Genomic DNA, 27,674 nt, shown 5'->3' on the forward strand with positions numbered 1-27,674 from the left:
GGGAGCCAGGCAGGGCCCTTCTCACTCACATGCCAGCCTTCGTTCGAATCTGTCTACCTCTGGCCACGCTTTGGAACACACCTTGCCTCTGCTTAGCTAGCGATACTTGTTTGTTTATTGATTTTTAAATTTTGTCCTGTTTCACTACTATGAAGGCAGAGCCACGGGGGACAGCCAGTAGCTAATATGTGTATAAGTATACAAGGCAGCCTGTCCCACAGGAAGAATCTGGAAGAACTTGTATAGTCATCCACAGGTTTTGTTTTCAGTTTGTGTTTATTTTTTACCCTTTGCATTCCACCTTTAATCATCACCGTTCTACATTTTTGCTAAAAAACAACTATTTTGAACACTTTCATTGAATCACTTACACCAAGCCAAGTTGTAGGCACCTTTTAACCAATCACATTGATCATTGTGATGCAACAGTAAACTATTGTTTGGAAAAATCCCACAAGAGCATGGGACAAGGGATGGAAGGTTGTAAACTTGGCACAGTGGCTGAACTCCCAGTCAAACCCCGTTTTCTACAGCTTTGATGCAGCAGTGTTAACTACTGTGCCTTACACACACACTCCACATATATTTATATATTATGGACATCCAAGGGAATGACAGGCTGATAACTCCAACACATTTTCGGGGCACCAATCCAGCTGTCCTAGTTTACTTAAAGGCTTTAAAAAAAATGCACAATGGCATTCAATGGCACTGGGTAGGTTAATCTGATGACTTTGTTATTTATACTGTACTGTAGTTATGCTGTGGAGCTCTTCTGCTTAGGCCGCTTGGGCAAGAAATGACACCTACTTCCCGGCGATCTCGCTTGCATGGCTCAGGGGACCGGAAGGGATGAAGTTAGTTACCCACACTGAGTGGTTTCTCTACACTGAGGAGAAAAAAGAAGACATGACAGCGTCAGCACTCCCTCTCGGCTTGTGATGGTAATATATACTTGGGAGGAACTTGGAGCCATGTGCATGACTACATTGAAGCAAAGAATTTGCACAGGTATCTCAAATTCTGTTGATTACTTGAAAGCCATCTATCTGTCTTATTGCACAGTTGGAACAGACTGTGTTACTACACCCTCTTATGTACTTGGACAGTATAACACTGTAGAAAGTTCCAGTGATAATAGCAAGAAAATGGAAATTAACAAACAAAATGAGACAGATCATTATTACCCTTAAGTGTAGGCTTTTCATTAATAGAAATTGCAAAAAAACAAAGTGTCAGCGAGTATGGTGTCCTACAAAATCCAAAGGGCAATTGGAAACTGGAAGAAACTCTGAGGGGAAGAGATCTGGCAGACTCAAAGTCACAACCCAATCAGAACACAACTTCCTGAGGGTCACCAGCCTGTGTGATAGGCACTTCACAGAACAGCAGCTTCAAGCACAGCTTAACAGTGGTCAATAAAAACAAGTCTCAGGTTCTACTTTGAAGAGGAGACATTGTCCTGTCTGCAGTAGTCCACAGCTGGCATTTCAAGGCCATATTTTGTCCCTTAAGAAATGGCTTTCTTACTGTCATTCACCCTGTCAAACCTGCAGCACAAAGTCTATGTACATATACAGTATGTAGTCAATTATATAATATATATAAAATGTTTAGATATTTTTCTTACTGACACACTTGGTCTAATGACATTTATTTATATTTTACTACTGACCAACAAATCCTGTCTTATAAAGAAATGTCATATAAATGTCACAATTTATTATTAAGTGGCTAAAGCCAACAGTGTTATACAAATCAATTCACCTCAAGAGAAACTGAGCAAATGAAAAGATTCCAGTAGAGATCTCTGAACCAGAAAAATGTTTACCAAGGGATGAGATCCATCTGGATTCAAACTATTAGTTACGCTTTCATTTTCTAACTGCCTGATTTGTGCTAGTCTTAAGAGACTTTCTGGATCATTAAGAATTTTCTGCCATTTAAACACAATATGTTTGTAGGTCATATATAAGTGCTGAAATGTTAAGGGAGTGCCACCTCAGCGTACCGTTAAAATGGCTTTGGCTGTCATCGTGTTGTCTGTTTATTTTGGGGCATCCTTAGCAGGCGGAGCTTCAGAAACTAAGTGCACTTTGCTGAAGGCATTTACTCAGCCGAGTATCTTCCAGGATGGAGACATTATTCTAGGTGGACTCTTTCACATTAACTTCAAAGTGATTGTGAATGACCTCTCATATCAGATGGCCCCAGAGTTGTCAGAGTGTGAGAAGTAGGTTGACTTTATTTTATCATTGTTCTCACCAATGTTGCAGCTGGTTTCAAAGTCTATGCTATTATGACTGGCAACTTTAAGGGGTTTGGAGGTTTGGAAAAACTAAGTAGTGGCTGCAATTTTGATACCAGCCTGTAACATTTTAGTTCTTAGTAGCAGTCACACTTTAATTTGTGTAAAAAATAACGATGAATTGTATTTTTGCTTATGATCAGTGTCATAACAAAAACTTCTCGTTTGACTTAATTTCACTACATTTTTTTAAGTTTATTAAATGTGACCGAGTTTCAAGTCCCAGCAGCTCCCTGCAGGAAGTTTGCATGTTCTTCCCCCGTCCACATGGGTTTCTTTCTGGATACTCCAGCTTCCTCCAATCCAAAGACATGGAGGTTAGGTGGATCAGTGATGCTAGATAAGCGTTAAAGTGTGTGTATGTATGTGTGTTCACCCTGCGATGGGCTGGCTCCATGTTCCTAAGACTTTTCCTGCCAAGTGCTTGATTATTGCTGAAACAGGGTCCAGCTGCCCTGCAACCTTGCTCTGGATAGACAGGTTTAGAAAATAAATAGATAAATGTTTTGGTTTCACTCTCTCTCTTTTTTTTGGAGAAAAATAAGGGTTTGTACAATAACTAAGAAATGTATCGAGCACTTAGTCACTATTTTTTGAGGACTTTGCATATTTTCCTTTGTCTTCATCAGTTTTTCTTTGGTACTCTGGTCATATCAGGGGAACTGGCAAATTTAAACGGGTCCTAAATGTGTATGAGTGTGGGTGTTTGCAAGAGAGTCCATCCAAGATTGATTCCTGTCTTGTACCCTTTGCACCCTATAGACTGTGACCCCCTCACAAACATGAATTGGATTAAATGCCTTTGAAAAACTTATGCCATGTAATGTACTAATAATTACTGTTTTATTATTTTATAATGCATATAATAATTAACAACTTAAAATATAAAATGGTAAAGTGACCATAGGAAATGGACAGAGAATGAAAATATTTTTATATATTCTTAAATTTGTTTTTATAAAAATCATTACAAAACCATAACACTTCTTGTGTTTAGGAAATATGGAATTTCCTAAAAATCATTGCTATTTTAAGGGTTTTAGTATTCATATGTATGTTTTGTTTCATGCTAACATTTACTGAAAATCCACCATATGTCTTGTCTCAAAGTTTTAATTTCAGATCTTTTCGTTGGGCTCAAACAATGATTTACGCAATTGAAGAAATAAATCGGGATTCTACTCTTCTTCCAAATATTCGACTTGGGTATAAGATCCACGACAGTTGTGGTAAACACCCGTTTTCTCTCCGAGGAGCTTTTTCGTTGATTAGTGGACAAAAGCAGACACAAACTAAACTTCCATGTACTGGATTTAGTGGGGTGCATGCCATAATTGGTGACCCATCATCGACGCAAACCATCACATTATCGAGAACACTAGCACCATTTGGGATTCCTGTGGTAAGAAGTATTTTTTTGCTTTTAATTTGTTAATGTAGCAAGCATTGTGACAGGACTTAAATTAAAATTTTTGGGGTGGACACCAACATTTAACCTGTAATTAGTTGATAAAGCATGCCAGTCTCTTTGAAGCTTCTACCTCAAAGGGTTTACATAACATAACAAAATACATATGTCCAGAAATATTTTTCAATAAATGCAAATGTGTTTACTCCATGATATGGTTTTCAATCATCATCTACAGTATAGTGGAGACTCACCTGGAGAGGTATGCCTGGTATAACAGACATAGTTGAAATAATAGTTTTACCACATGTACAGTGAGAGTACACTGAAAGTTCTTCTTACATGTCCGACCAACATGCAACACATTCATATTCTCCAGTACAATCATAAACAAAAATATATTTAAATACATAGCTTATGCAAATATAAGTATGTTATTCTTGGCTATGTTAATCTCTCTGTGAAACTACTACTTCCATGTGTGACTTTTTTGTCTCAATGTCATTTTAAACATTTTAATCTACTCTTAATCACCTTTAGTGTAGGCAGAAATCCTCTAAACCTGCAATGTTTTTTCTTCATAGCTCATGCCCTGAGTTTCTGAAGGTCTCATGTATAAATAGTGCATACACACAAAGATGTTTCCAGTCTCACATTGAGATATATAAAAAGTAAATTTGGCACAAAGTTGCACAGGTTTTCACGGCAGCCTCAAACAATGTGTACGCACGTTTCTGCTCTGTTTTGTAAATAGTTAGTACCCAGCGTCAAAGCAGTGGTACTGTTTCTGTGTGGTTTCCCTTTCTATTTTATATTCATATCCATGACACGGGCTTTGTCAAATACACTAAACTTAATTGCACATCATTTACAAATAATAAGGTACTTCATTGAAACCATTCTGTAAAAATATAATGGTGCATGGAATGGGCATACTATTCCAACTACCATGGCTGCTTTAGCGTACTTAGAAGAAATTGCAAATGGAAGAATTAGAACAGAGGTATATATTTACAGACCATGCTGACTTCTTGTCCAATGATTATGACTGACATCTAAGTCGATTTAGATTCCTAGAGCTATGTGCTGCTACAATACTAGGATGTATACTTGATATCATTTTTATGATGAAATGTATTAAAGTATGTATATTATATTTTACAGAAAGATTAACTTCATTTAAATTATGTATACTGTTAATAATTAAACCTGTGGGTCCATGGTGGTGCAACAGAAAGCGCTGCTGCCTTGCATGTTTTCCTGGAAGTTTTCCTCTGCATACTTCGGTTTCCTTCCAAAAATATCCAGATCAGGGGATTTGGTGATGCTAAATTGATGCTACTAGTGTATGTGTGTGCTCATATTAACCCTGTGATGAGATGGCGCCCCATCCTGGGATTGTTCCTGCCTTGATGCCTTTGATGTTTGCAGGGACTGGTTCGGCCCTGGATAGAACAATTAAACATGCTCTTTTTTAACATGTGCAACTGAATGAAAGGGGCTATTTATATTAATCTGCATATTCAAACAGGTGAAATTCTGGGAGGAATTGAGGTGGGGTTGTATGCACATGCATGTACGTTAAAATTGACGTTGATTGGGATTTATAAAAGGGAAGTGCATAGAACTTTGCTCGTTCAGAGTTTTATGCATCTCATTTTTTTTTGTGTGTATGCACATTTCTAGTTTTGTCCTTACACCATGTCTTAGTGTAAATTCTATGCAAAGCATCATACATGAGGCCCCTGGTCTGTCTTTCATACTTCACAAGGCATTCCAGATGTGGCATCATGTGTGTAATACATGCTAAATATACTGTAAAACCCTCTTTACTTGTATTAGGCAAAGTGGGAGGGACAGAAGGGTCTCCAGTTTGAATATGGACACCCAGGCCAACAGAGCATTACAAGTAATATAATAAATAAACCTAGAAGAGCTTTTATATAAAATAAAAGTGTATTATTAGATAAAGGAGGTTGGGTGCAGTGTGAGTTGGGTGGTGGCCGAAGGCGGGGACCTTGGCGGTCTAATCCTCGGCTACAGAAGCTAGCTCTTGGGACGTGGAATGTCACCTCTCTGAAGGGGAAGGAGCCTGAGCTATTGCGTGAGGTCGAGAGATTCTGGCTAGATATAATTGGGCTCACCTCGACGCACAGCTTGGACTCTGGAACCAATTTACTTGAGAGGTGCTGGACTCTCTACCACTCTGGAGTTGCCCCCGGTGAGAGGCGCCGAGCAGGTGTGGGCATACTTATTGCCCCCCGACTTGGATCCTGTTCATTGGGGTTTACCTCGGTGGAGGAGAGGGTGGCCTCCCTCCGCCTTCAGGTGGGGGGACGGGTCCTGACTGTTGTTTGTGCGTATGTGCTGAACAACAGTTTGGAGTACCCACCTTTTTTAGAGTCCCTGGAGGGGGTGCTAGAGGGCATACCTTCTGGGGACTCCCTCGTACTGCTGGGAGACTTCTATGACCACGTGAACAATGACAGTGAAACCTGGAAGGGCCTGATTGGGAGGAATGGCCCCCCGCCGATCTGAACCCGAGCGCTGTTTTGCTATTGGACTTCTGTGCTCATCACGGATTGTCCATAACAAACACCATGTTCAAGCATAGGGGTGTTCATATGTGCACTTGGCACCAGGACACCCTAGGCCTCAGTTTGATGATCGACTTTGTGGTCGTGTTGTAGGACTTGCGGCCACATGTCTTGGACACTCGGGTGGAAATAGGGGAAGAGCTGTCAACTGATTACCACCTGGTGGTGAATTGGCTTCGATGGTGGGGGAGATGCTGGTCAGGCCTGGTAGGCCCAAATGTGTTATGAGGGTCTGCTGGGAATATCTGGCAGAGTCCCCTGTCAGAAGTAGCTTCAACTCCCACCTCTGGCAGAACTTCGACCACATCCCGAGTGAGGTGGGGGACATCGAGTCCGAATGGGCCATGTTCTGTGCCTCTATAGTTGAGATGGCTGACCAGAGCTGTGGCTGTAAGGTGGTCGGTGCCTGTCGTGGCGGCAATCCCCGAACCCGTTGGTGGAGACCAGCGGTGAGGGATGCCGTCAAGCTGAAGAAGGAGTCCTACCAGACCCTTTTGTCCTGTGGGACTCTAGAGGCAGCTAATAGGTACCGGCAGGCCAAGCGGAATGCGGCTTTAGTGGTTGCTGAGGCAAAAACTTGGGTGTGGGAGGAGTTTGGGGAAGCCATGGAGAACGACTTTCGGATGACTTCGAGGAGATTCTGGTCTACCGTCCGGCGTCTCAGGAGGGAGAAGCAGTGCAGTGTCAACACTGTATATGGTGGGGATGGTGCACTGCTGACCTCGACTCGGGACATTGTGGGTCGGTGGGGGGAGTACTTCGAAGACCTCCTCAATCCCACTAACATGCCTTCCAATGAGGAAGCAGAGCCTGGGGACTCGGAGGTGGGCTCCCTATTCTCTGGGACTGAGGTCACAGAGGTCGTCATAAAACTCCATGGTGGCAGGGCCCCGGGAGTGGATAAGATACGCCTGGAGTTCCTCAAGGCTCTGGATGTTGTAGGACTGTCTTGGTTGACACGTCTCTGCAACATCGCATGGACATCAGGGACAGTGCCTCTGGATTGGCAGACCGAGGTGGTGGTCCCCCTCTTTAAGAAAGGGGACCGGAGGGTGTGTTCCAACCACAGATGGATCACAATCCTCAGCCTCCCTGGAAAAATCTATTCGGGGGTTCTGGAGAGGAGGGTCCATCGGATAGTCGAACCTCAGATTCAGTAGGAACAGTGTGGTTTTCATCCTGGTTGCAGAACAGTGGACCAGCTCTACACCCTTAGCAGGGTCTTGGGGGGTGCATGGGAGATTGCCCAACCAGTCTACATGTGTTTTGTGGACTTGGAAAAGGCATTCAACCGTGTCCCTCGGGGAATCCTGTGGGGCGTGCTCCAGGAGTATGGGGTACCAGACCCCCTGGTAAGGGCTGTTTAGTCCTTGTACAACCGGTGTCAGAGCTTGGTCCACATTGCAGGCAGTAAGTCAAACCTGTTTCAAGTGAGAGTTGGACTCTGCCAGGGCTGCCCTTTGTCACCGATTCTGTTCATAACTTTTATGGACAGAATTTCTAGGCGCAGCCAGGATGCTGAGAGGGTCTGGTTTGGTGGACTCAGGATTGGGTCACTGCTTTTTTTTTTTTGGGAACGCCTCGGTATTCCCCTGGAAGAGCTAGAAGGTGGCCGGGGAGAGGGAAGTCTGGGCATCCCTGCTCAAGCTGCTGCCCCAGCGATCCGACCTCGGATAAGCGGAAGAAGATGGATTGATGGATTATTAGATAAAAGCCACACAATTATACAGTGGTTAGAGCTGCTGTCTTACACCTCCTTGAGGGCTTAGTTAATATCCCATAATGATCGTTGTCTGGGACATTCATTCTGTGCCTGTGTGGATTCAGTTCCTTTCCTCATTCCAAAGACGTGTGTTAAATTCCTATGTGCCTTGCAATGTCATTGAAAACAGGGTTGGTTCCCAGAATCGTTCCTGATGTTGTAGGATTGCTGGAGGTTCCAACACTGCACTCCACAAGCCTGTAGGTGAAGTGGGATCAGAAAATATATGGAAAAATGCATTATTTATTTATCTATTTATTTATTTTTGATAGCTATCAACCTTTTAGAACCTTCATTGTGTTTGAGTTACAACTATATATGTCATACCTTCCGAAAATGTGTTTGGGAATAGTTATGGTATCACTTAATATTTGTTCAGTTATTTATGAAAATTACAGCATTGTAAAATAATTTTATAAAGCTAATAAATGGTAACTTCCTCCTTGGGACAAATAAGCTTTTTTATTTGTCTGTCTGCCTATCTAAACAGAAAACAGATTAACTAACTCTCTCTCTCTAAGGTGTGCTTATGTTATATTTAATTGCCAGTACCACTGAGTAATTTTCAGAAATAAACAGAAAGCATGTGAAGTAAAGATAAATGATTTATTGACTTTATCATACATTCTTTGTGCTTCCTGACATGTGAACAATACCAAAATCTCCATAAAGCAAACTGATTTTTTTTTTTAAATGTTAGGATTAACCATAATAAGCCTTGTCTTCTTGCAGGTCAGTTACTATGCTACATGTGCCTGTCTCAGCAATCGAAAGGAGTTTCCTAACTTTTTTCGGACTATACCGAGTGATTTTTACCAGGCAAGAGCAATGGCGCAGCTTGCCAAACGCTTTAGCTGGACCTGGATTGGAACCATTTCAAGTGATGATGAGTACGGTCGATTAGCAACACAGACGTTTGCTGAAGAGCTCCTGGAAGCTAATGTTTGCATGGCCTTTTCTGAGACTGTTTCAAAAATCTATCCCAGACAAGATGCCTTACGCATTGTAAATATAATCAAAAAATCATTGGCAAGAGTTATTGTTGTGTTTAGTGGTGATATGGATGTGGAACCACTGTTTCTGGAACTAGCAGAGCAAAATATTACCAACCGACAATTTCTTGCAAGCGAGGCTTGGAGTAATTCTCCGGTTCTCTCCAATAAAGAGATTTCAGCAGTTACCAGAGGGGTTCTGGGAATTGCTATTCAAAAAGCTGAAATTCCAGGGTTATGGGATTTTCTTGTCAGCCTGCACCCATCTAAATTTCCTGGGAATACTTTTGTTGAAAGGCTGTGGGAGGAGTCATTTAACTGCAGACTGGCACTGGAGAATGTTACAGTCGTATCTTCCTCGGGACTACATTTCTGCAATGGATCGGAGTCACTCAGTCAGGTTCAGAACAGCTACACTGATGTATCTCAGCTGAGAATCACATACAATGTATACAAAGCTGTGTATGCTCATGCACATGCCTTGCATGATTTGCAAGCATGCCAAAATGGAAGTGGACCATTACAGAATAACACCTGTGCAGACATTTTTACTTTACAGCCTTGGCAGGTATTTGACTTAATTGATTTCCATTTGTGTAGAGTTTGCATGTTCTTCTCATGTCTCTGTATGTTTGTCTGTACAGTTTTCCTCCCATATCCCTAATTGGAGAATCTTAACTGGCCTAGAATATGTGGAAGTGAGTTAGCATGCCCTTTTGGCAGAGGCTAGCATCCTGTCTATGGTTGGCTCCCAACACACATTATTGCTGAGATGACACTGGCTCACCATGACCCTAAACTGGATAAGTGGGTTAGAAAATAAAACAATAAACAACTCCCATTAGTTTTAGAGGAGAATGCATGTCCAATGTAATCTATGAACATCAAAAAATATCATTTGCTACAATGACCTTTATTTCACTGTCTTTGCCAGTTTTTACTTTCTGACTGTGGACAATGAGGCGGTGGCACAGAATGACTGTTAAACATCACTTCCCTATGTAATTGTATTTTTTAGCAAGCCCCAAAATCAGGCACTGCATCCCGTAAGCCACTTCATCTTCAATGGGACAGTAACCTTTAAATATTCAAGGATCACCTGCCCTATATATTGAGCATTAGGCTCCCACCTATCCCATGTGGAACTCTTTTTGCTGTCCCCTACCAAAAACCTCTTCCTCATTCTGTTGGTCTTGAAGTGTCTGTTTGAAGGGAGTCCACTTAAACAACTTGGCTTATAGTTGCATGGCAGCCCACACTGACAGTCACAGAAGTTTTGCAATCCCAAATGTGGGTTTTCCAATCTGTCACCGACCCATTTCCCATTATTTTCATGCCTTTCAGCATCTGGCAAACCACCACATGGTAAAAAAATCAGACTTAAGTTACTGGTTATTCTATATGATTGAATTTAAGCCAAGAGGATTGAATGCGTTTGCAAATATAAAATGTTTACCATCTGACTAACTAGGCTATCTACTTATCAGTACTGAGCTGAGATTTTTCAAAGGTCGCAGTGCATAAATAGGACACAAGATAGGCTATCTATGAAGAAACTTTTAAAACAGAAGAAGAAGATGGAGCATCTACAGAGTCAAATTACAGTTAATTATTTGTTAATTACATTTACGTAGCACTTTTTAGCTACTCAAAACACTTTACATAGACACTGAGGAGCCACTTCAACCACTTACAATGTGTAATATCCAATTAATGATGTGACTGCAGGCATTCTTGCACCAGGACACACCTTACATTAACTATGTGGTGAAGAGGTAAAAGAGAGAGAGAGAGATAGCCAGCAAGAGACAGGGGATGATTAGGTGGCAGAATGATCAGGCCATGGTGGGCAATTTAGCCTTAATATTGAGGTACACAGTACTCTTTTCGAAACATGCCCAGGGATCTCTTATGACCACACGTTTCATCCAAAGGGCAACACCAACTTTTTCAGTGCCGTGTCTCTGTCATTTCATTGTGGTGTTGGGATCCACACACCGACCACAAGGTAAATGGCGTCTTCTAGCCTCACTAACACCTCTTCCAGCAGTATGCATGTTTGATGCCATGACACAAATGCTTCCAAAACAGTAACGTTAAGTCAAGCATACTCCAGCTGCCCTTCTGAAAATAACAAAAAACATAATGGATGAGATGCTAGGGTGTTGCGAGTCATTTAGTAAGACCACATTAAAGCTACAGAGCATCAGGCCCTTTAAATGCTTGTGACAATTCTTGAAGTCAATAAAGTATACTTGACCTGAAAGGGACCTCCTGGTCACACAGCCTTTTAATGTCGACAAATAACTGAGTTGTCAATGAGGATCAAAGGAGTATTAGTAAAAAGAAAAAGTGTCTGGATCCCAAAGGGAGGAAGCTTTAAATCTGAACATGAGTGAGCAATTTGAAAGGCCTGGGGCACCAGGAAAAGTGAGTAAGATATTCAGTGTGGGAGAGTTCCACTTTGATGAATATGTATTGTACTTAATTCTTTGGTTTTAGATTCTCCCTATTGTGCCCTATCCTCAAGAAAAAAAAAACTATGATTTTTAAAATTAACACTTTTTGTACGTAATTGGGTGGCAAGGTGGTTCAGTGGTGAGTGATGTTGCCTCACAGATCCAATACTCTCCATTTGAATCCCAGGCCGTATCATTGTCTGCATGTGTTTGCACTTTCTCCCTGTCTCTACATGGGTATTCAACTGGTTATCACCGTTTTCCTTCCATATCTCCCACCAATGTGCATGTTAGGCTAATTGGTGTTTCCAAACTGGTTGTGTGTGTGTGTGTGAGAGAGAGAGAGTGGGCCCACTGATGGCAAAGCCTGTCTCTTGCTTTGTGCCCAATGATGTTGGAATAGACTCTGCAGCCCCGTGGCCCAAGATTGTATTAAGCGGATACCAGAATGTTATTTTGTTTCTAATCTGACTAAAAATAATTGGGCATAAAAATTGAAGATAAAGCATAAAAGTTTTAAGAATATTATTTGTAGAGAGCAATGTAAATGTTAATGACTGTTGCATTAGCATATTTCTAGTAATTCATTCTATAATGATATACCACACTGTTAAATTGTGTTTAACATTTTAATAAAAAAGGACAATAGAAATGTAGCCTAAAGGAATAACAAGATATACATAATGCAAAACAGTAGCATAGCATATATTAATGCAGTTATATATCTTTTCACAGCTTTTGTATTACATGACAAAAGTGCACTTCAGAACAAAAGTTGGTGATCAAGTCTACTTTGATGAAAATGGAGACCCTATAGCAGCTTACGATATTATTAACTGGCAAATGAGTAAATCCGGCATTTTGGAGTTTATAAATGTGGGACATATTAATGGATCTGAACTCTACATTAATGATACTGCTATTATTTGGGCAGATGGAACAAAAAAGGTATTTTTTTAATTACAGTATAATTAAAACACAATGTTTACATCATAAAAGGTGTTCATTCTGATTTATAAATGCCATTGAGTTTTGTAGATTTTAGTAACTACCAGTTATTGTTAAACTTCCAAACACTTGTCACTTCTTTTAATGCAGGTACCTCAATCAGTATGTAGTACAAGTTGTCCTCCAGGCACTAGAAAAGCTATCAGAAAAGGTGAACCAATCTGCTGCTTTGATTGTATTGTGTGTGCGGAGGGAGAAATTAGTGAGACGGCTGGTAAGTGTGCCCCAGTTTAACAGAGCGTGCATTTGTCAATTTCTATTTTATAGCGGCATTCTCAGTGAGCACAATCACAACAAAGTTTAAAAGCAAGTATAAATGTTCGTATTTACCTGTCTATACTATATACTGTATTCTCATGTATTTATTTATTCATTTACAACCCACTTAATATATTTCTAGATTGTTGGGTCTAGATATATAATGGACTTTATTTTTAACTAGCAGAATACCCACGCTTCGCAGCGGAGAAGTAGTGTGTTAAAAGAAGGTATGAAAAAGTAAAGGAAAAAAAATAACGTAACATGATTGTTAATGTAATTGTTTTATCATTGATATGAGTGTTGTTCTCATATCTCTGTATATATATATCTATATATATATATATGTATTTATCTATCTATCTATATCTATATATATATATATATATATATATATATATATATATATATATAGCAAAATACCCGTGCTTTGCAGCGATGTCGTGTGTTAAAGAAGTTATGAAAAAGAAAAGGAAACATTTTAAAATAATGTAACATGATTGTCAAAGTAATTGTTTTGTGTATTTGGCGGCAGCGTCACAAAGTTTTTTTCGTCTAGCTGCATCAGAAAATGTACCACGACGTCTGACACGCCTCCTTTTTACTGTTTTCTCACAGCTTGGATTGCTGCTGTCATATATATACACACATACATATCTTCATATCTATATACATATCTATATACAGTACATATCTACATATACACATATATATATATATACATACCTATCTACATCATATATACACACACACATACATACATACACACAAATTATATATATATGTGTGTGTGTGTATATATATATATATATATAATGTAGATAGGTGTGTGTGTGTATATATACACATACATACAAACATACACACAGGTATATATGTGTATATATGTGTATGTGTCTATGTGTGTGTATAGCTTTGGTCACTGAGTGCAAGGGAAAAATAATAAAATATAGTCTATAAGTTATTAAACAGTAAAACATTAACGTTTTAAGAAGTACAGGTACATTGAGCACTACTGGAGTGGTTGCGGGTAAACTACATTGTAAAGACGGTGTAACACAACAGGTAAGTAGTACTAACAGCAGCTAAAATGTATATGGATCATCTCTCGGTAGTAGATCCCTTTTGAAAGGCGCTACACGACGGCTGTGGTATAGAAATTACATTTTCTATGTGAACGTTCAAATTTCTGCCTCTGGTAATGTGCCTTACCGGCATTTAAAGAAAATTAGTTTTGTGTCCTCTGCAGTATTAAGAGAGAAAGGCTTTGGTTTGGGATAAAAGGAAAAAAGGTGTAAAGAAAGGAAAGTTGCCTTTTTCTTTTATATAGTATAGAGATGTGTTCGCTGATGTTATGATCACCTTTTGGGGACAGTCGCGGTGGGTCTTGTGTAGACTGGTGAGACGTCCCTGCCATTAATCGACTGTGATGGCACTGTTGGTCCTCCACTCCTGTGCGTGTCTTCATAATCCGAACTGACGACCTCATAATCGTATACGTGCAAAAGAAAGTTTGAATATATATATAATAAATATATTAGTTTGCCGCGGTGTAGAAAAGGGGTCCCGTGTTTGCACTTGTCTGGGCTATAGCTTAGGGGGAGGATGAAAAAAATTAAAAGTGCTCACTTTGACTTAAGGCAGAAGCGCAGTCAGCATCTCAAAGGCCGGCACAGCTATTTGCGTGCGCCGGCTGCTCGACTTTTGCTGGGCTGGAGGCCCCAGTTTTTGCAGACTCGTTCACGTGATCAAAAGTCTCAGCGCTCTTTGGAGGTCATTCATATACTGTGTATATATATATATATATATATATATATATATATATATATATATATATATATATATATATATATATATATATATATATATATATATATATATATATATATATATATATATATAGCAAAATACCCACGCCTTGCAGCGGAGTAGTGTGTTAAAGAAGTAATGAAAAAGAAAAGGAAACATTTTAATAATAACGTAACATGATTGATATTGTCAAGAGTGTTGCTGTCATATATATGCCTGCCTAAATAAGTCACTCTCGCTTCGCTCTTACTTTTTTACCGTTCATTTAATCATGGCTAGTGGCGGGAAAAATTATTAAATGGAAGGAGGATTACACTGAGTATGGCTTTACCAAAACAATTATTGATGGCGAATCAATTATTCATAAAGCTTGAATTGGTGATCTGTTTTTCTGTGTTAACCTCATATTTTTTCATACTTCTTCTCAAACTAAGGTGGTGCAAGGGTAAAATGAATCGGGATGCTGATCAATGTAATCGGTGTACCAGGAAATCATTCATTGACAAAAGTCCCCCTTTGCTTGTAATGCAAAGTGTGATTAAATGCATTATTTTTTAACGCGTTATGGAGCACATGCATCGAAGCTTCTCTGACCCTGTAGTTAGGATATAGCGGGTTGGATAATGGATAGATGGATGGATTTAAAAAATCATTACTACAATCCACATGGGGTAAGTAACATATAACAAATATAATTTCTGGTGAAATAATCCATTAATGTCATGAAGAAGTGTTATAATTGATCATGCCAAATAGTTTTTCTGGGGTTGCACTTTGAGAGCTCAGTGATGTTGCTGTTTTGAATATTTAGCAAATAATGGCAAGATATATGCTTTTGTATTCTAATAATTGTGCAGATATTCAGTGTGCATTAATAACAACTTCCTTATTATTTATAGTCTTTATAGTGTTATTTTTTTGAGTTCTCATCTTGATACAGAGTAAACTTTGCCCAGGGTATGAACATCAAAAAATAGGCTTGATTGGACACCAAACAGAGATATTTATAGGAAAAATATGCCATTTTAGAGTTTAACAATATTTATCCAATACCATTGAGCCTTCATTTTCTTAATCATTAAACTTAAAGTTAATCAAGTAAAATGGCTTAATAAACAAAAAAGAAAAAAAGATTAAAGATCAATAGTTTAGACAACTGCAGAAGTTACAAAACAATTAGCTAACACAGCTAATTTTCCTAGATTTAATAAAACAAAAACATCAACTTTACATCTCGGGAATAATTATAAGACCTTTTCCTGTGTGTCAGATGTAAACTAACAGGTCTCAAAAATGTTACACAATGATTAATAAGAATTTGAACAGGTAAATGAGCAAAAAAACTCAATTCAAGAAATGATCATAAATGTCATAAAGTCAGCTAAACAAAGCAACAAACCAAATACAGTAGGTAATGGCAACAAGACACTAACACATACTTGACTCTTGTTTTGGTGTGCTACTTCTCCTTTTATTACTCCAACTTCATGCATGATCTGTTTGCACTTTAACACTAACAAGGGGTGACCTGAACATGGGGGATCCAGGAAGGCTGTAATACAGAAATCGAGTCCCAATGGCTTTACAGGCAACATCAGAAGTGTATCTGTAGCTGCATTTGACAAAGGTTTTCAGATGGTTTAAAAGTTCAGAATAGTTCAAATGCAGCTACCAGATAGAAATGTCGGCACTAGTATGACTTGTCGTACAAGTAATACTCCACAGTCCAACTGTCTTTGTTTTTAAAGATTTTAGTGAAATTCAAAGCAAACAATTCACACAAAAATAGATTAAAAAAAAGATGATCTAATACACAAAAAGTAAAAGGAAAAAGAGGAACTTATGATATTCTGCTTAAATATCTAGGTTACATTTCTTAAGGTTTTTATGCATTGTTCTAAGCAGTACACGGTCAGAAAACTATACGTCTTTAATATCTGTCTGAATGTTCATGTTTCATTCTATCTGTCTAACTTCAATCTATGGGCTGTTATCATTATAGCAGAACTCATGCAAAGATAAAACAATTTCTGTGGGGGGGGGTTTAAATAATGAGGAACTGAAGCTGGGGCAAGAGGATTACATAGAAATATTAGACAATCAAAACAAATAAAAGTTATAATTATACAGATCATGGCAAAGGGCAAGGTGTAACTACAACATGAAGCAAATCCTGCAAAAAAGCAAAATGTATGCCGAATGTTCAAAAGGCATAAGAAAGCTGGCTTCTTAACCCTGTTTTGGGGTCAAAACTGGCCATATAAATGGTAAGCACTCTAGTGATGACGTGTGAAATGACTGATAAAATGCAGGTTGGAGCTTTGTCTATAATAAAATTTTATATTCTAAAACAGTGTTTCTTAAACTATGGATCAGAGATATGGCTGTGTAACAGAAATAACCGAACCAGCTCAAGTGCAACTTGCATACTGCCCTCTATGTAGGGTGTAAGGTGAGGGAACAGCGGCTCTAGTTTGAAGTGTTGAAATGAATTTATTTGATGCAACACAAGAATGTAACAATTTTCAAGTTTTTTTTATTTTGTATACTAAAAGCATGTCTCATATTGATAGTTCAACGCATGGTGGACAGTCCTGCACATATCAAATCATAATCTGTAAACAGAGGTGCAAGGGAGATTCTGCATTAAGTTTAGGTGCCTTGGTAAGGAAGAATACCATCTGAAGTTTGTAATTCTTTGGATGTTTTTAATCAGTCCTTGGATGATTTTATAGTGCACGCTGGATGCTCCTGTGAAGATTCACGACATCCTGGTTGAATATACTGTACACAGCATCTACTTCAACTTTATTTTCACTAGAACAGATTTATGCTTTTACTAAATAAGCACTTAAATTGGTAAAGTTATTAGATTACATTTTATCCTCTTAAAAGAAACATTAGACAACTTATATCTTTTAAGTGGCCTGTGAGTCACTGGTAACCCCTTAGGGAAGGCTAGGAAAAGCTGTTAAAGATAGTGTGGCCTAGTATGTTTGCTATTAGTAATAATAAATAACTAATTACATATATATAGTGATTTTCTAAACTGCTCAAAGCACTTTACATAGTCAGTGGGAAACCACTTTAATGACCACCAATGTGTAACTTCCATCTGGATAATGCAACGGCAGCCATTTATACACCAGTATGCTCACCACACATTAGCTGTTAGGTGGTGAAGGGGTAAGAGAGATATGGGACCAGGTATAAATAGCAGCCCTGAGTGACAAGCTGGGGTGGTCAATTTTGACCCTAACCATGAAACGAGAAATAAAAATGATGATGATAAATTTGATTAGGCCAACAAGATGGAATAGTGGTTAGTGTTCTGCCTAGGATGGAGTTTTAGCAGAAGTATAGGATAAACTGCACCAGACAGACATGATTAAAATAAAACTGTAAAATTGACAAAGATAAAAGTCAAAACAGCAATACCAAAAAACAAGTTGAAGATATACTGTATGCAGATATTTTACAGTCATAACTAAGCAACACATTGCTAATTCCACAAAAGGCTTCTTCATTTTTTATCAGAATCTTGCATAAACAGAAAGTGTGCAGCACATACCTTTACCTGGTTGCAACGGTGATGTGATGTGTAATGAATTCTCGCTGCATGAAAACACAATGAAAATGGTGGCATCCACAAAAAACAGTATAGCGATATGCTAATATATGAAATATTTTTAAAACAATATTAATGATTTTAATTCAACAAAATAATAAAATGAATTCCTCACATTCCAAAACTTAAACTGGAAAGAAAAGCAGATGAAAATATGCACAGAGAAAGCTTAAAAAGTGTTTACCAACTCATGACGGTTAGTGCAGCTACCTAATAGCTTAAACATTTCAGGCTGGAATCCCAGCCTGGTCATTATCTGTATGGAGTGTGGATGTCCTTCTTATGTCTGCACAAGTACGTCTTTAGGTGCTCATCTTTTCCATATGTATCTTACTTTAACTGGTGACTCACACTTGGACCCACATAAGTGAATGCTGCGTGTTTGATTGTGTCCTGGTCTATCCAGGAATGGCTCCTGCCATGACCCTGAAGTTGCTGGTATATACTCTGGCTAACATGAACTTGATTAAATAAGTAAGATAACTGCTAGAAATATGAATGAATTACATTATATATAATCTTATGAACTCGCTCTATTTCATCATGTATTAGAGACAATAATTTAATCTATATAATAAAATGATAATGTATCTGTATGTGTCTGGTACCTGGGAGCAATCTGATTGTTCATTTTGGCTTTGATCTGATTGGTTAGTTTCATTATGGTTGCCCAATGAAACATAATCGAGACAAAAAGTGCTGAGCATTGAAAGACATTGCTAAGGGATGTCTTCAAACATGGGAAGTATTTGCAAGAATATAATGTTTTCACAACGGTCAATGAACGATAGTCTACCACTGGTGGGAGTCAGAAAGCAGGCAGGAGGCGAGCAATGTGCCTCAAAAGTCTGAGAAGCAGACTCTACATGATTGCATTCAATAGAGGCAGTGCCGGATAAGAGACAGTGAGGGTACACATAAAGCAAGAGATATCAAATATTTGTAATAATTTTAATTAAATTATGATAGACTATGGGGCCCTGCCCCCTGCTTGCTTCGCTCGCCAACCCCTGGCCCAGCCACTTCATGACTCTGTCAATTGTGTATTGGTAAGCCAATGTACAATTTAAACAGATTGTTATTTTCAGGGGAACTGTTACATATGCATAATAAGAACTAACTATTTTACATTACAGAGAGTAATTAACCATAGTAAAAAATAGTCAAACATAATAAATTGAAAGAAAACGTATATGTTTTTGCATTTATGTCATTTTTATTAAGTTCAAAATAAGCCAATTTTTTTTTCACTAACTGTAAAGCTTGTGCTTCTTCGCTTTCTTAAAACTGAATCATATTCTGACCTAGTAAATTAATTGGTAATACTTCAACAGAATGAATTTGATCGTAAATTGGCAATTCAATTAAATGCCACTTGCTTTGCATTGCAATAAAATACTGAGTATCTAAATATGCTTGAACTTCATCCTAAGACTGTTCTTTGGATATATTCACGCATACTCTATTGTACCCTTTATGAATGTACTTAATACTCATAACAAATTCACAATAGTCAACATTAATATGACCATCTAATTGTTTGAGCAAATATGGGTTATATGGTACAATCATTGAATTATCAATCATCACAATTTTAACAACTTTCTTTCCATGATAAGTGTGTTGTTCGTGACGATTATCTCTGCATCGACAATCAATGTCAATGTCAATTTATTTATATAACACATTTAAAACAACATAGTAATGCTGCGGCCAAAGTGCTTTACAATAATAGAATAAAAGAAAAATTAACAAAACAGAAAAACAATAAAACATAAATAGTAATAAAATATATGAACATAAAATAAGATAGATAATAAATAGAAATAATGTTATATGATCACAAAGAGGAAAACCATCAGTATTACTGAAGGTCACTTAATGCAAGTGAAAAGAAGTGAGTTTTTAATCTTGTTTTGAACTATTCAATTGTAGACGACTCCTTAATATGACGAGGTAGAGAGTTCCACAGGCGAGGGGCAGCAGCTGCAAAAGCCCTGTCCCCCTTGGTTTTACATTTGGTACGAGGGACAACAAGAGACAACTGACCAGAAGATCTAAGCACTCTGGATGGCTGGTGTAAAACACACAGTTCAGATAAATAGGCAGGAGCAAACCCATGTAAAGATTTAAAAACTAGCAGCAAGATTTTAAAATCAATTCGAAAACTGACAGGCAGCCAGTGTAAAGAAGCTAAAATAGGAGAAACATACTTCCATACTTCATACTTCCTTGCCCCAACCAGAAAGCGAGTGGCAGCATTTTGGACCAGCTGTAACCTATCAGAGATTTGTTAATCCCACAATACAGTGAATTGCAATAATCAAGGCGAGAGAAAAAAAAGCATGAGTAGCTTTCTCAAGATCTTTATAAGATAAAAAAGGCTTTATCTTACCTAATAGACGGAGTTAGAAAAAGCAACTCTTGACTACAGAATTTACTTGTTTCTCAAAAGAGAGGTTACTGTCAAAGGTAACACCAAGATTGCGGACTTGAGGTTTGGAAAAGGCAGAGAAAGAGCCGAGAAGTCCAAGACCAATTTGGGCTTTAGCTGGTGGACCCACTATAAGCACCTCCGTTTTATTTTGATTCAGATTAAGAAAATTATTATAGTTCAGCCAGACAGTTGTGGAGTTGATTTGTTGCAGAGTTGCAGAAAGGAATATAAATCTGAGTATCATCAGCATAGCAGTGAAAAGAAATGTTAAATTTCCTAAAAATCGCTCCAATAGGGTGAAAGTATATAGAGAATAAAATAGGACCCAAAATGGATCCCAGAGGAACAGTAGATGAAAAAGAGGAATTTAAAGTCACTGAAAAGTGTCTACCAGTTAAATATGACCTGAACCAGTTAAGAGCAGCCCCTTTAATCCCAACAAGATGTTTGAGCCACATCAGCAATATTTCATGGTCAATGGTGTCAAAGGCAGCAGACAAGTCAAGGAGGACAAGGACTGCTGCTTCACCTAATAATCAGAGTCAGTAATAAGAGAGATGTCGTTGAACACTTTCAGGAGTGCCGTTTCAACACCATGATAACGCCTAAAACCAGATTGGTAGGTCTCAAATAAATTATTGGAGTTAAGGTGATCGACCAATTGATTATAAATAATGTTTTCTAGTATTTTAGCCAGAAATGGGAGCTGGAAAATTGGACGAAAGTTGGTTAAAACTCCAGGATCTAATCCTGCCTTTTTTGGATGGGTACGGACTGCAGCATGTTTAAAAAATGAGGGCACAACCCCCGAACTAATAGAATCATTTATAATGGCTAGTAAAGATGGGCCCAACACATCAAGGATCAATCAGGAAAGCCAGCCTTTGTCATATCTGTTGAATTAACAAAAGCTTTAGGAATTTTCTTTAAACAATTTTTTTTGAGTCGCAACATACTAAATCTTTTAAATGAGGTCCGTGAGACATATGTTTAATGACTTTGTACCATTATTCACGATAGGTTTCTCTGTTTGGAATTTCAGCACAGACAAAATGATGTACATCATCAGGAGGTAATAATTTATTTTGCAAAGTAACCAATAAATGCACGTGAGGGTTTTGCAGATAAATTTAGTGTAAAGTGCAATACTCTTGGACATATGGATTTGTATCCATTATTGGCTGTAGAATTTCTAAAACATCTTATTGTTTAACTCTCTGTTGCATCGTTTCTCCGTGATCATAAATATAAACCTGACCGAATTGTGGTTTCTTTGATATTAAACTTGTAGTAGCTTTAATTGATGCGGGACCACAGATTCTCATAGTGTATTGTCCTGAATTGTGTAAATGTACATTTTGAGCATTGAATGATGCGAACATGAACAGATTATTGTCGATTCAGCTTTTTTGCCTGTAGTGTTTGTGAATTTCACTTTCACCAAACAACAAATCTGTTAATTTTTATGGATACGCTTCCTCATTGGGAAGAAACACTACATTTCCATGATGGCAACTCGAATTAGACGATCTACAAGTCTCCAACTTAAACTTTAAAGCCGACATATCTACATACTTCTGTCATATCACCTATGTCCATATATTCGATCTCTTTTCGCTTTTCCGTTATTTCACTGAGTAATGATTTCCACTGTATACATATATATGTATAGTGGTCCTCCACTATGCGTACAGCCAACCTAACCCTACACAGACAGGCAGACACAAGTTCCAGTCCAGCACACACATTACAGCTGGAGAGCGCTTTCTCTGCTCCCCACAGCACAGTACACAAAGAACACCAAAGCCCAGTTCTTTCCGCTCTTTTTCTCTCTCTTTTCCCCACCTCCTCTTCTCTCCTGTCCTGTCCTCTCTTGGCAAGCTTCGTCTACATCCTCCTGACTCAGGTGTGGTGAGAGTCCAGTGAAGGGCTCAGCAGCTCTACCTGGCGGCCCTCTGGAAACTCAACAGGGCTGAGCCAAACTGCAACTCCCATGATACCCTGCAGGAATCCATGCTGCCACAGCCACCCAGGTACTCTCCCTTGGTCCTGCCATACAGTTGGAGTTGCAGTTTTTTTTGTTTCCGCATTGCTGTTTGCTTTGTTACATTTTTTGTGATGGTGCATGCTTTGAACCACACTATATAAACCACACATATATTGAGTGCGAGTGGATGTGTGTTCGTGTGTGTGAGTGTGTGTTTGTGTGTGTTTGTGTGTGTGGAAAGTGACTATCCCGCTGAGCAACATAATAATTTCTGAACCTCAGGGGACTTACATTATCCCTCCATCCAAAAGAATAATAAAACAGACTTGTACCACACCCAACCTTATTTTTCCTGCCACCATTTTCTTAGTTCAGCTTCTCTATAACACAATCATAGATAGATAATGCATAACCAGGAATCAACTGAGAGCTTTTGCACATTTTAGACAGAATTCACTCTGTCATGGGGACACATTCATCCACAAGTGTACACCCAGTTATACTGGGCTAGTCTAATGTGTCCATTTAGCATATAAATTGCACATAGTTGGTTTACGAAGGTACCAGTCCAAAAAGAGTAACCTGGGGTTCTTTGGTAGACTACAGCTTTAAATACACCAGTGCCATGTCTCCCTAACACATACTTTAGTCCTACAGGTAGCTGAGGTTTATCCACCAGTGGAAACCAAAAACAGCACTTGATTGGCTACATTAGGGCTATTATGACATTTTCTGTGTTTTGTATGTTTCCTGTTCCTGATGTAACTATGGTTGTGGTGTATGCTACATCCTTTATATTTCATTTGACAAAGCCCCATTTAGGGAATGTACTGTATACCATTTCAGTGGCAAGGGGGAACTCAAATTCTTACCCAGTAGCAACAAACTAATCAATTTTAGGACATTTTGCAAAGTCACCCACACTCATTCATACAGTTTAATGTTATATTGCGTCTTTTAAAGTGGAAGGAAGAAATGCCAGCAGAAAATTTAAGTGTACATGGGGAACATGAGTGAACATGAGTCAGGTGTCTGGTTCTATGAGAAGAGATGGCTGATTTTTTGTTTAATTTCACATATCAGTTTTCATTTATTGTTGACAAAAATTATAATTTATACTATCTATCCATTTTATTGAAAGAGCTTCAATGAAAAGCCAAATTTCCTACTGGAGATAAGTAAAATTCTATCTATCTACCTGTCTGTCTGTCTGTCTGTCTGTCTTTTGACTTCACTAAAATTCTAATTCTTTCAAAAATATATTTGGCCATCAACAGCTATATTATAAATTACCTTCAGAAAGTTAAATCATCCGTTTTTTTGAATGTCTTATCAGTTATAGTACATACTGATTACTATAATAAGCTATTAAAGATAAATTAGTTAAATGCATAAAATACACTATAGAGATAAAACATCATCATCTGTGCATTTTATCCACACCCCACTAGGTGGTGGTGTTATCCAAGCTATGAAAGATTTAAAGTCTTTTTGCACTTTGCATCACTTGAACACAATATTTTTATATTGTTAATACTAATAGTAACACATTACAAAAAAAGCAAGCAGTAAGGATGTTATGATTATGCTAAGATATAAAATTAGAATATCATTCTTTATACTTAGATTTATTGTATACCAACAACAGTATTTTGCTATCTGATGGAGGCCTTGCAAGTCTAAGTTGAATAATTGAGTACTGTATTTACTGTATACCTGTGATGTACAGCATTGATTCCTACCCTGCACTTAAAACTATAAGGGTAGGCTCCATCTCCTGGTGACTCCTGCATTAGAAACATCAGTTCTGAAAATGCAATGGTAGTATCTTTGCTACTAACTTTAATTTCCTATTACAGTTAGCATGATATGTACTTTTAAACAAATACCACATGAAAGATAAATGATCAAAACAAAAGAAGTGGGAATTCAAGGCATGGTGTGTAGGTGAGTTTATAGTGAGGTACAAACACAGAAAGCATAGGGTTTTGGATTGGGGAGCTTTTAAAGGATTAGGAGACATTAAAAGTGGTGTCCATCAGGAATCAGTGCTGGGGTCGCTGCTATTTTTAACATAAGTAAATAATAACTGTGTGCCTGCCTGCACACTCACTAAGGTCCTCCGATTCTGGCAATCTTGTTGTGCCCCACACTAATCTACACTCCATGGGTGACGGGGCCTTCGGCTGTATAGCACCCAGACTCTGGAATGACCTACCGAAATTAATCAGGTCAGCTGACTCCATGAATTCTTTTAAAAAACAACTCAAAACTCATCTGTTCAGGAAGACTTTTAGCTCTACTTGACTTTATTACCCTTCTCTGAGTTTACCTCTCTGTCAAGATGCTCATGTATCCTGTATGTGTCTGTGCTACACCATCAATTATGATGTTTGTTAGGCTTTCTCTGAATTTACTGTCTTAATCTTCTTTATTTATTTATCTGGTTTGTACAATGCTATATACTGTATACCCTGCCGTTCTTTCTTATATTCTGTAAGTGCCTTGAGCATTGGAAAGGTGCTATATAAATAAAATGTATTATTATTAGTAGTATTATTAGAATCTACTGAATCATTACATAATTATTGCATATAGTACAGGCTTGGGCAGATGAAATTTAATGTACAGTACATAAATGTTAGGTATTACACATAGGAATTAGAAATGTTAGATTTCAATACTGAATGGGAGGTCTGAAATTTGAAAGTATACCTCATGAGAAGGATTTTGGAGTCACGGTGGACTCATCACTGTCTACATCTAGACATCCAATACAGAAGCCACCAAGAAAGCTAATAGGATGTTAAGTTCTATATCACAGTGTGTGGAGTAAAAGTCATGGGAGGTTATATTGAAGTTTTATTATGTGCTGGTAAGGCTTCACCTGGCGTACTATGTACAGTTTTGGTCTCCATTTTACATTAAAGATATAGCAGCACAGGAGAAAGTCCAAAAGAGAATGACTAGGCTGATTCTAGGGCTATGAGGTATGAGTGAAAACCAGAGACTGAACATAGATTAAAAGGTGTGTCAAGCCATCAGGTCCTTAACAGATAAATCTGGCTGACCCCAGGTCCTTGATAGAGGAACTGAGGCCAGTGAAACAGTAAGAGAAGCAGACACAGAGGTGCAATTTGAACAAAAACATGTAATTCATTGTGGTGTAAATAGATGAAATCAGTTCCAAACAGTGCACTTTACAAAAAGGTGAAAAATACTGCAGAAAGCTGGTGAGGGCACCTATACCAGTACACTGTTGTGAAGAGAGTTGCATCTTTACAAGATGACGTGATAGAAGTATTTAAAATTATGAAGGGACTTGAAATAGATATTGCAACAAGACTATAGGGGCACAGTTGGAAACTTAAGGGCAAATTTTGAGCAAATGATAGAAAGGTTTTCTTTACTCAAAGAACCTTAGACACAATGAGTAAAATACCAAGTAGTGTGGTGGAGAGTAGGCCTTTAGGGACCTTCAAACCTCGACTTGATGTTATTTTAGACAATCCAATTGAATATAATGCACAAGTTTGTCAGGCTAGTGATAATTTTCATCATAATTGTTTAAAGTTTGTAATAAATGTGAAATATGAGAAAATTCACTGTTTGCTTATTGTCAAATTTTAATACTATTAGTATGCTTGGGTTGGTGGATTAGTACAGTGCCATTTCTGGTTCTTCATAGCTCCAGAGTTTCCACATTCTCTCTATGTGTCTACATGTGTTATCTTCTCGTTACGTTGGTTTTTCCTCTCATATCGCAAAAGACATGTGTGACAGGTCAATTGTCAACTCTGTATTGTCCCAGAATGAGTAACTGTGAGGTTGTGCATGTGTGGGCCAAATGATAGACTGGTGCTGATTGATTCTTTATGCCAAGTACTTGTAAATTAGACATCAGCACACCAGTGCCCTGAACTGCCCACTGGATACACGGGTTAGAAATTGGAAGGATGGATTGATTTTCATTCTTATTATCAGAAGTTTGATTAGTAGTGTGCCTATCCTTCATCATCTGCATGCACCCCTCCAAAAAGTTACTGAGTGATATTTACAGCCATCATTCCTTAATCCTATGACTTTCTTTATTTTTCCTTCTTACAGATTCTCTACAATGCATCAAGTGTCACCTGGAATTCTGGTCAAATACCTACAGAAATGAATGTGTTCCTCGAGAAATTGAATTCCTCTCCTTCCAAGATACAATGGGAATCACACTGACAGCTGTCACCTTATCTGGAACATGTTTAACTTTAGCAATAGGAGTAGTGTTTCTATATTACAAAAATACTCCAATCGTCCGGGCAAACAATTCAGAACTAAGCTTTTTGCTGCTAATCTCATTAGGTTTGTGTTTTCTTTGTTCGCTGTTTTTCATTGGTCAACCCTCAGAGTGGTCCTGCATCGTCCGCCATGCAGCATTTGGAGTTAGCTTTGTTCTTTGCATTTCATGTATCCTTGTTAAAACTATTGTGGTGTTAATGGCTTTTCAAGCCACTCTTCCAGGCAATGACATAATGAAGTGGTTTGGACCTTCTCAGCAGAGAGGAAGTGTCTTTGTGAGCACACTAATTCAAGTCCTTATCTGTGTGATCTGGCTTGCTACAACCCCTCCTGTGGTTTATAAGAACAATGGTATCCAAAGTTCTAAAATCATTCTGGAATGCACTGTTGGGTCTGCAGCTGCCTTTGGTTGCGTCCTGGGTTATATAGGTTTGCTAGGGGCCATTTGTTTTGTGCTGGCATTTCTAGCTCGCAACCTGCCCGACAATTTTAATGAAGCAAAATTTATTACATTTAGTATGCTGATCTTTTGCGCTGTATGGATTACTTTCATTCCTGCTTATGTCAGCTCTCCAGGAAAATACACTGTAGCAGTTGAAATTTTTGCCATTCTGTCTTCTAGCTATGGTCTTCTTGGATGTATATTTGCTCCTAAATGTTACATAATTCTGCTTAGGCCTGATCAAAATACCAAAAAGCATGTCATGGGAAGGGCTGTCTCAAGTATAAAATAA

The 27,674-nt window shown here is 38.3% G+C and overlaps 1 protein-coding gene across 1 annotated transcript; it reads left to right on the forward strand.

The window, feature by feature from the left end:
• The first annotated feature begins 2,018 nt into the window (after nt 1–2,018).
• Nucleotides 2,019–27,674, forward strand: LOC120528109 (extracellular calcium-sensing receptor-like). Its single transcript, XM_039752186.1, has 6 exons — nt 2,019–2,233; nt 3,419–3,710; nt 8,808–9,635; nt 12,262–12,474; nt 12,625–12,748; nt 26,761–27,674. The coding sequence occupies exons 1-6, from the start codon at nt 2,019–2,021 to the stop codon at nt 27,672–27,674; spliced, it is 2,586 nt and encodes an 861-aa protein (XP_039608120.1).

The sequence above is a fragment of the Polypterus senegalus genome, chromosome 1, assembly GCF_016835505.1.
Source record: "Polypterus senegalus isolate Bchr_013 chromosome 1, ASM1683550v1, whole genome shotgun sequence".
NCBI classification, from domain to species: Eukaryota; Metazoa; Chordata; class Cladistia; order Polypteriformes; family Polypteridae; genus Polypterus; species Polypterus senegalus.

What these genes read in the sequence shown, in the direction of transcription:
- LOC120528109 (XM_039752186.1), top strand. Translation starts at nt 2,019, where the DNA reads ATGGCTTTGGCTGTCATCGTGTTGTCTGTTTATTTTGGGGCATCCTTA. An exon ending in GAGTTGTCAGAGTGTGAGAA is followed by an intron (nt 2,234 to 3,418) that starts GTAGGTTGACTT and finishes CTTGTCTCAAAG; the next exon opens with TTTTAATTTCAGATCTTTTC. An exon ending in AGAAATTAGTGAGACGGCTG is followed by an intron (nt 12,749 to 26,760) that starts GTAAGTGTGCCC and finishes TCCTTCTTACAG; the next exon opens with ATTCTCTACAATGCATCAAG.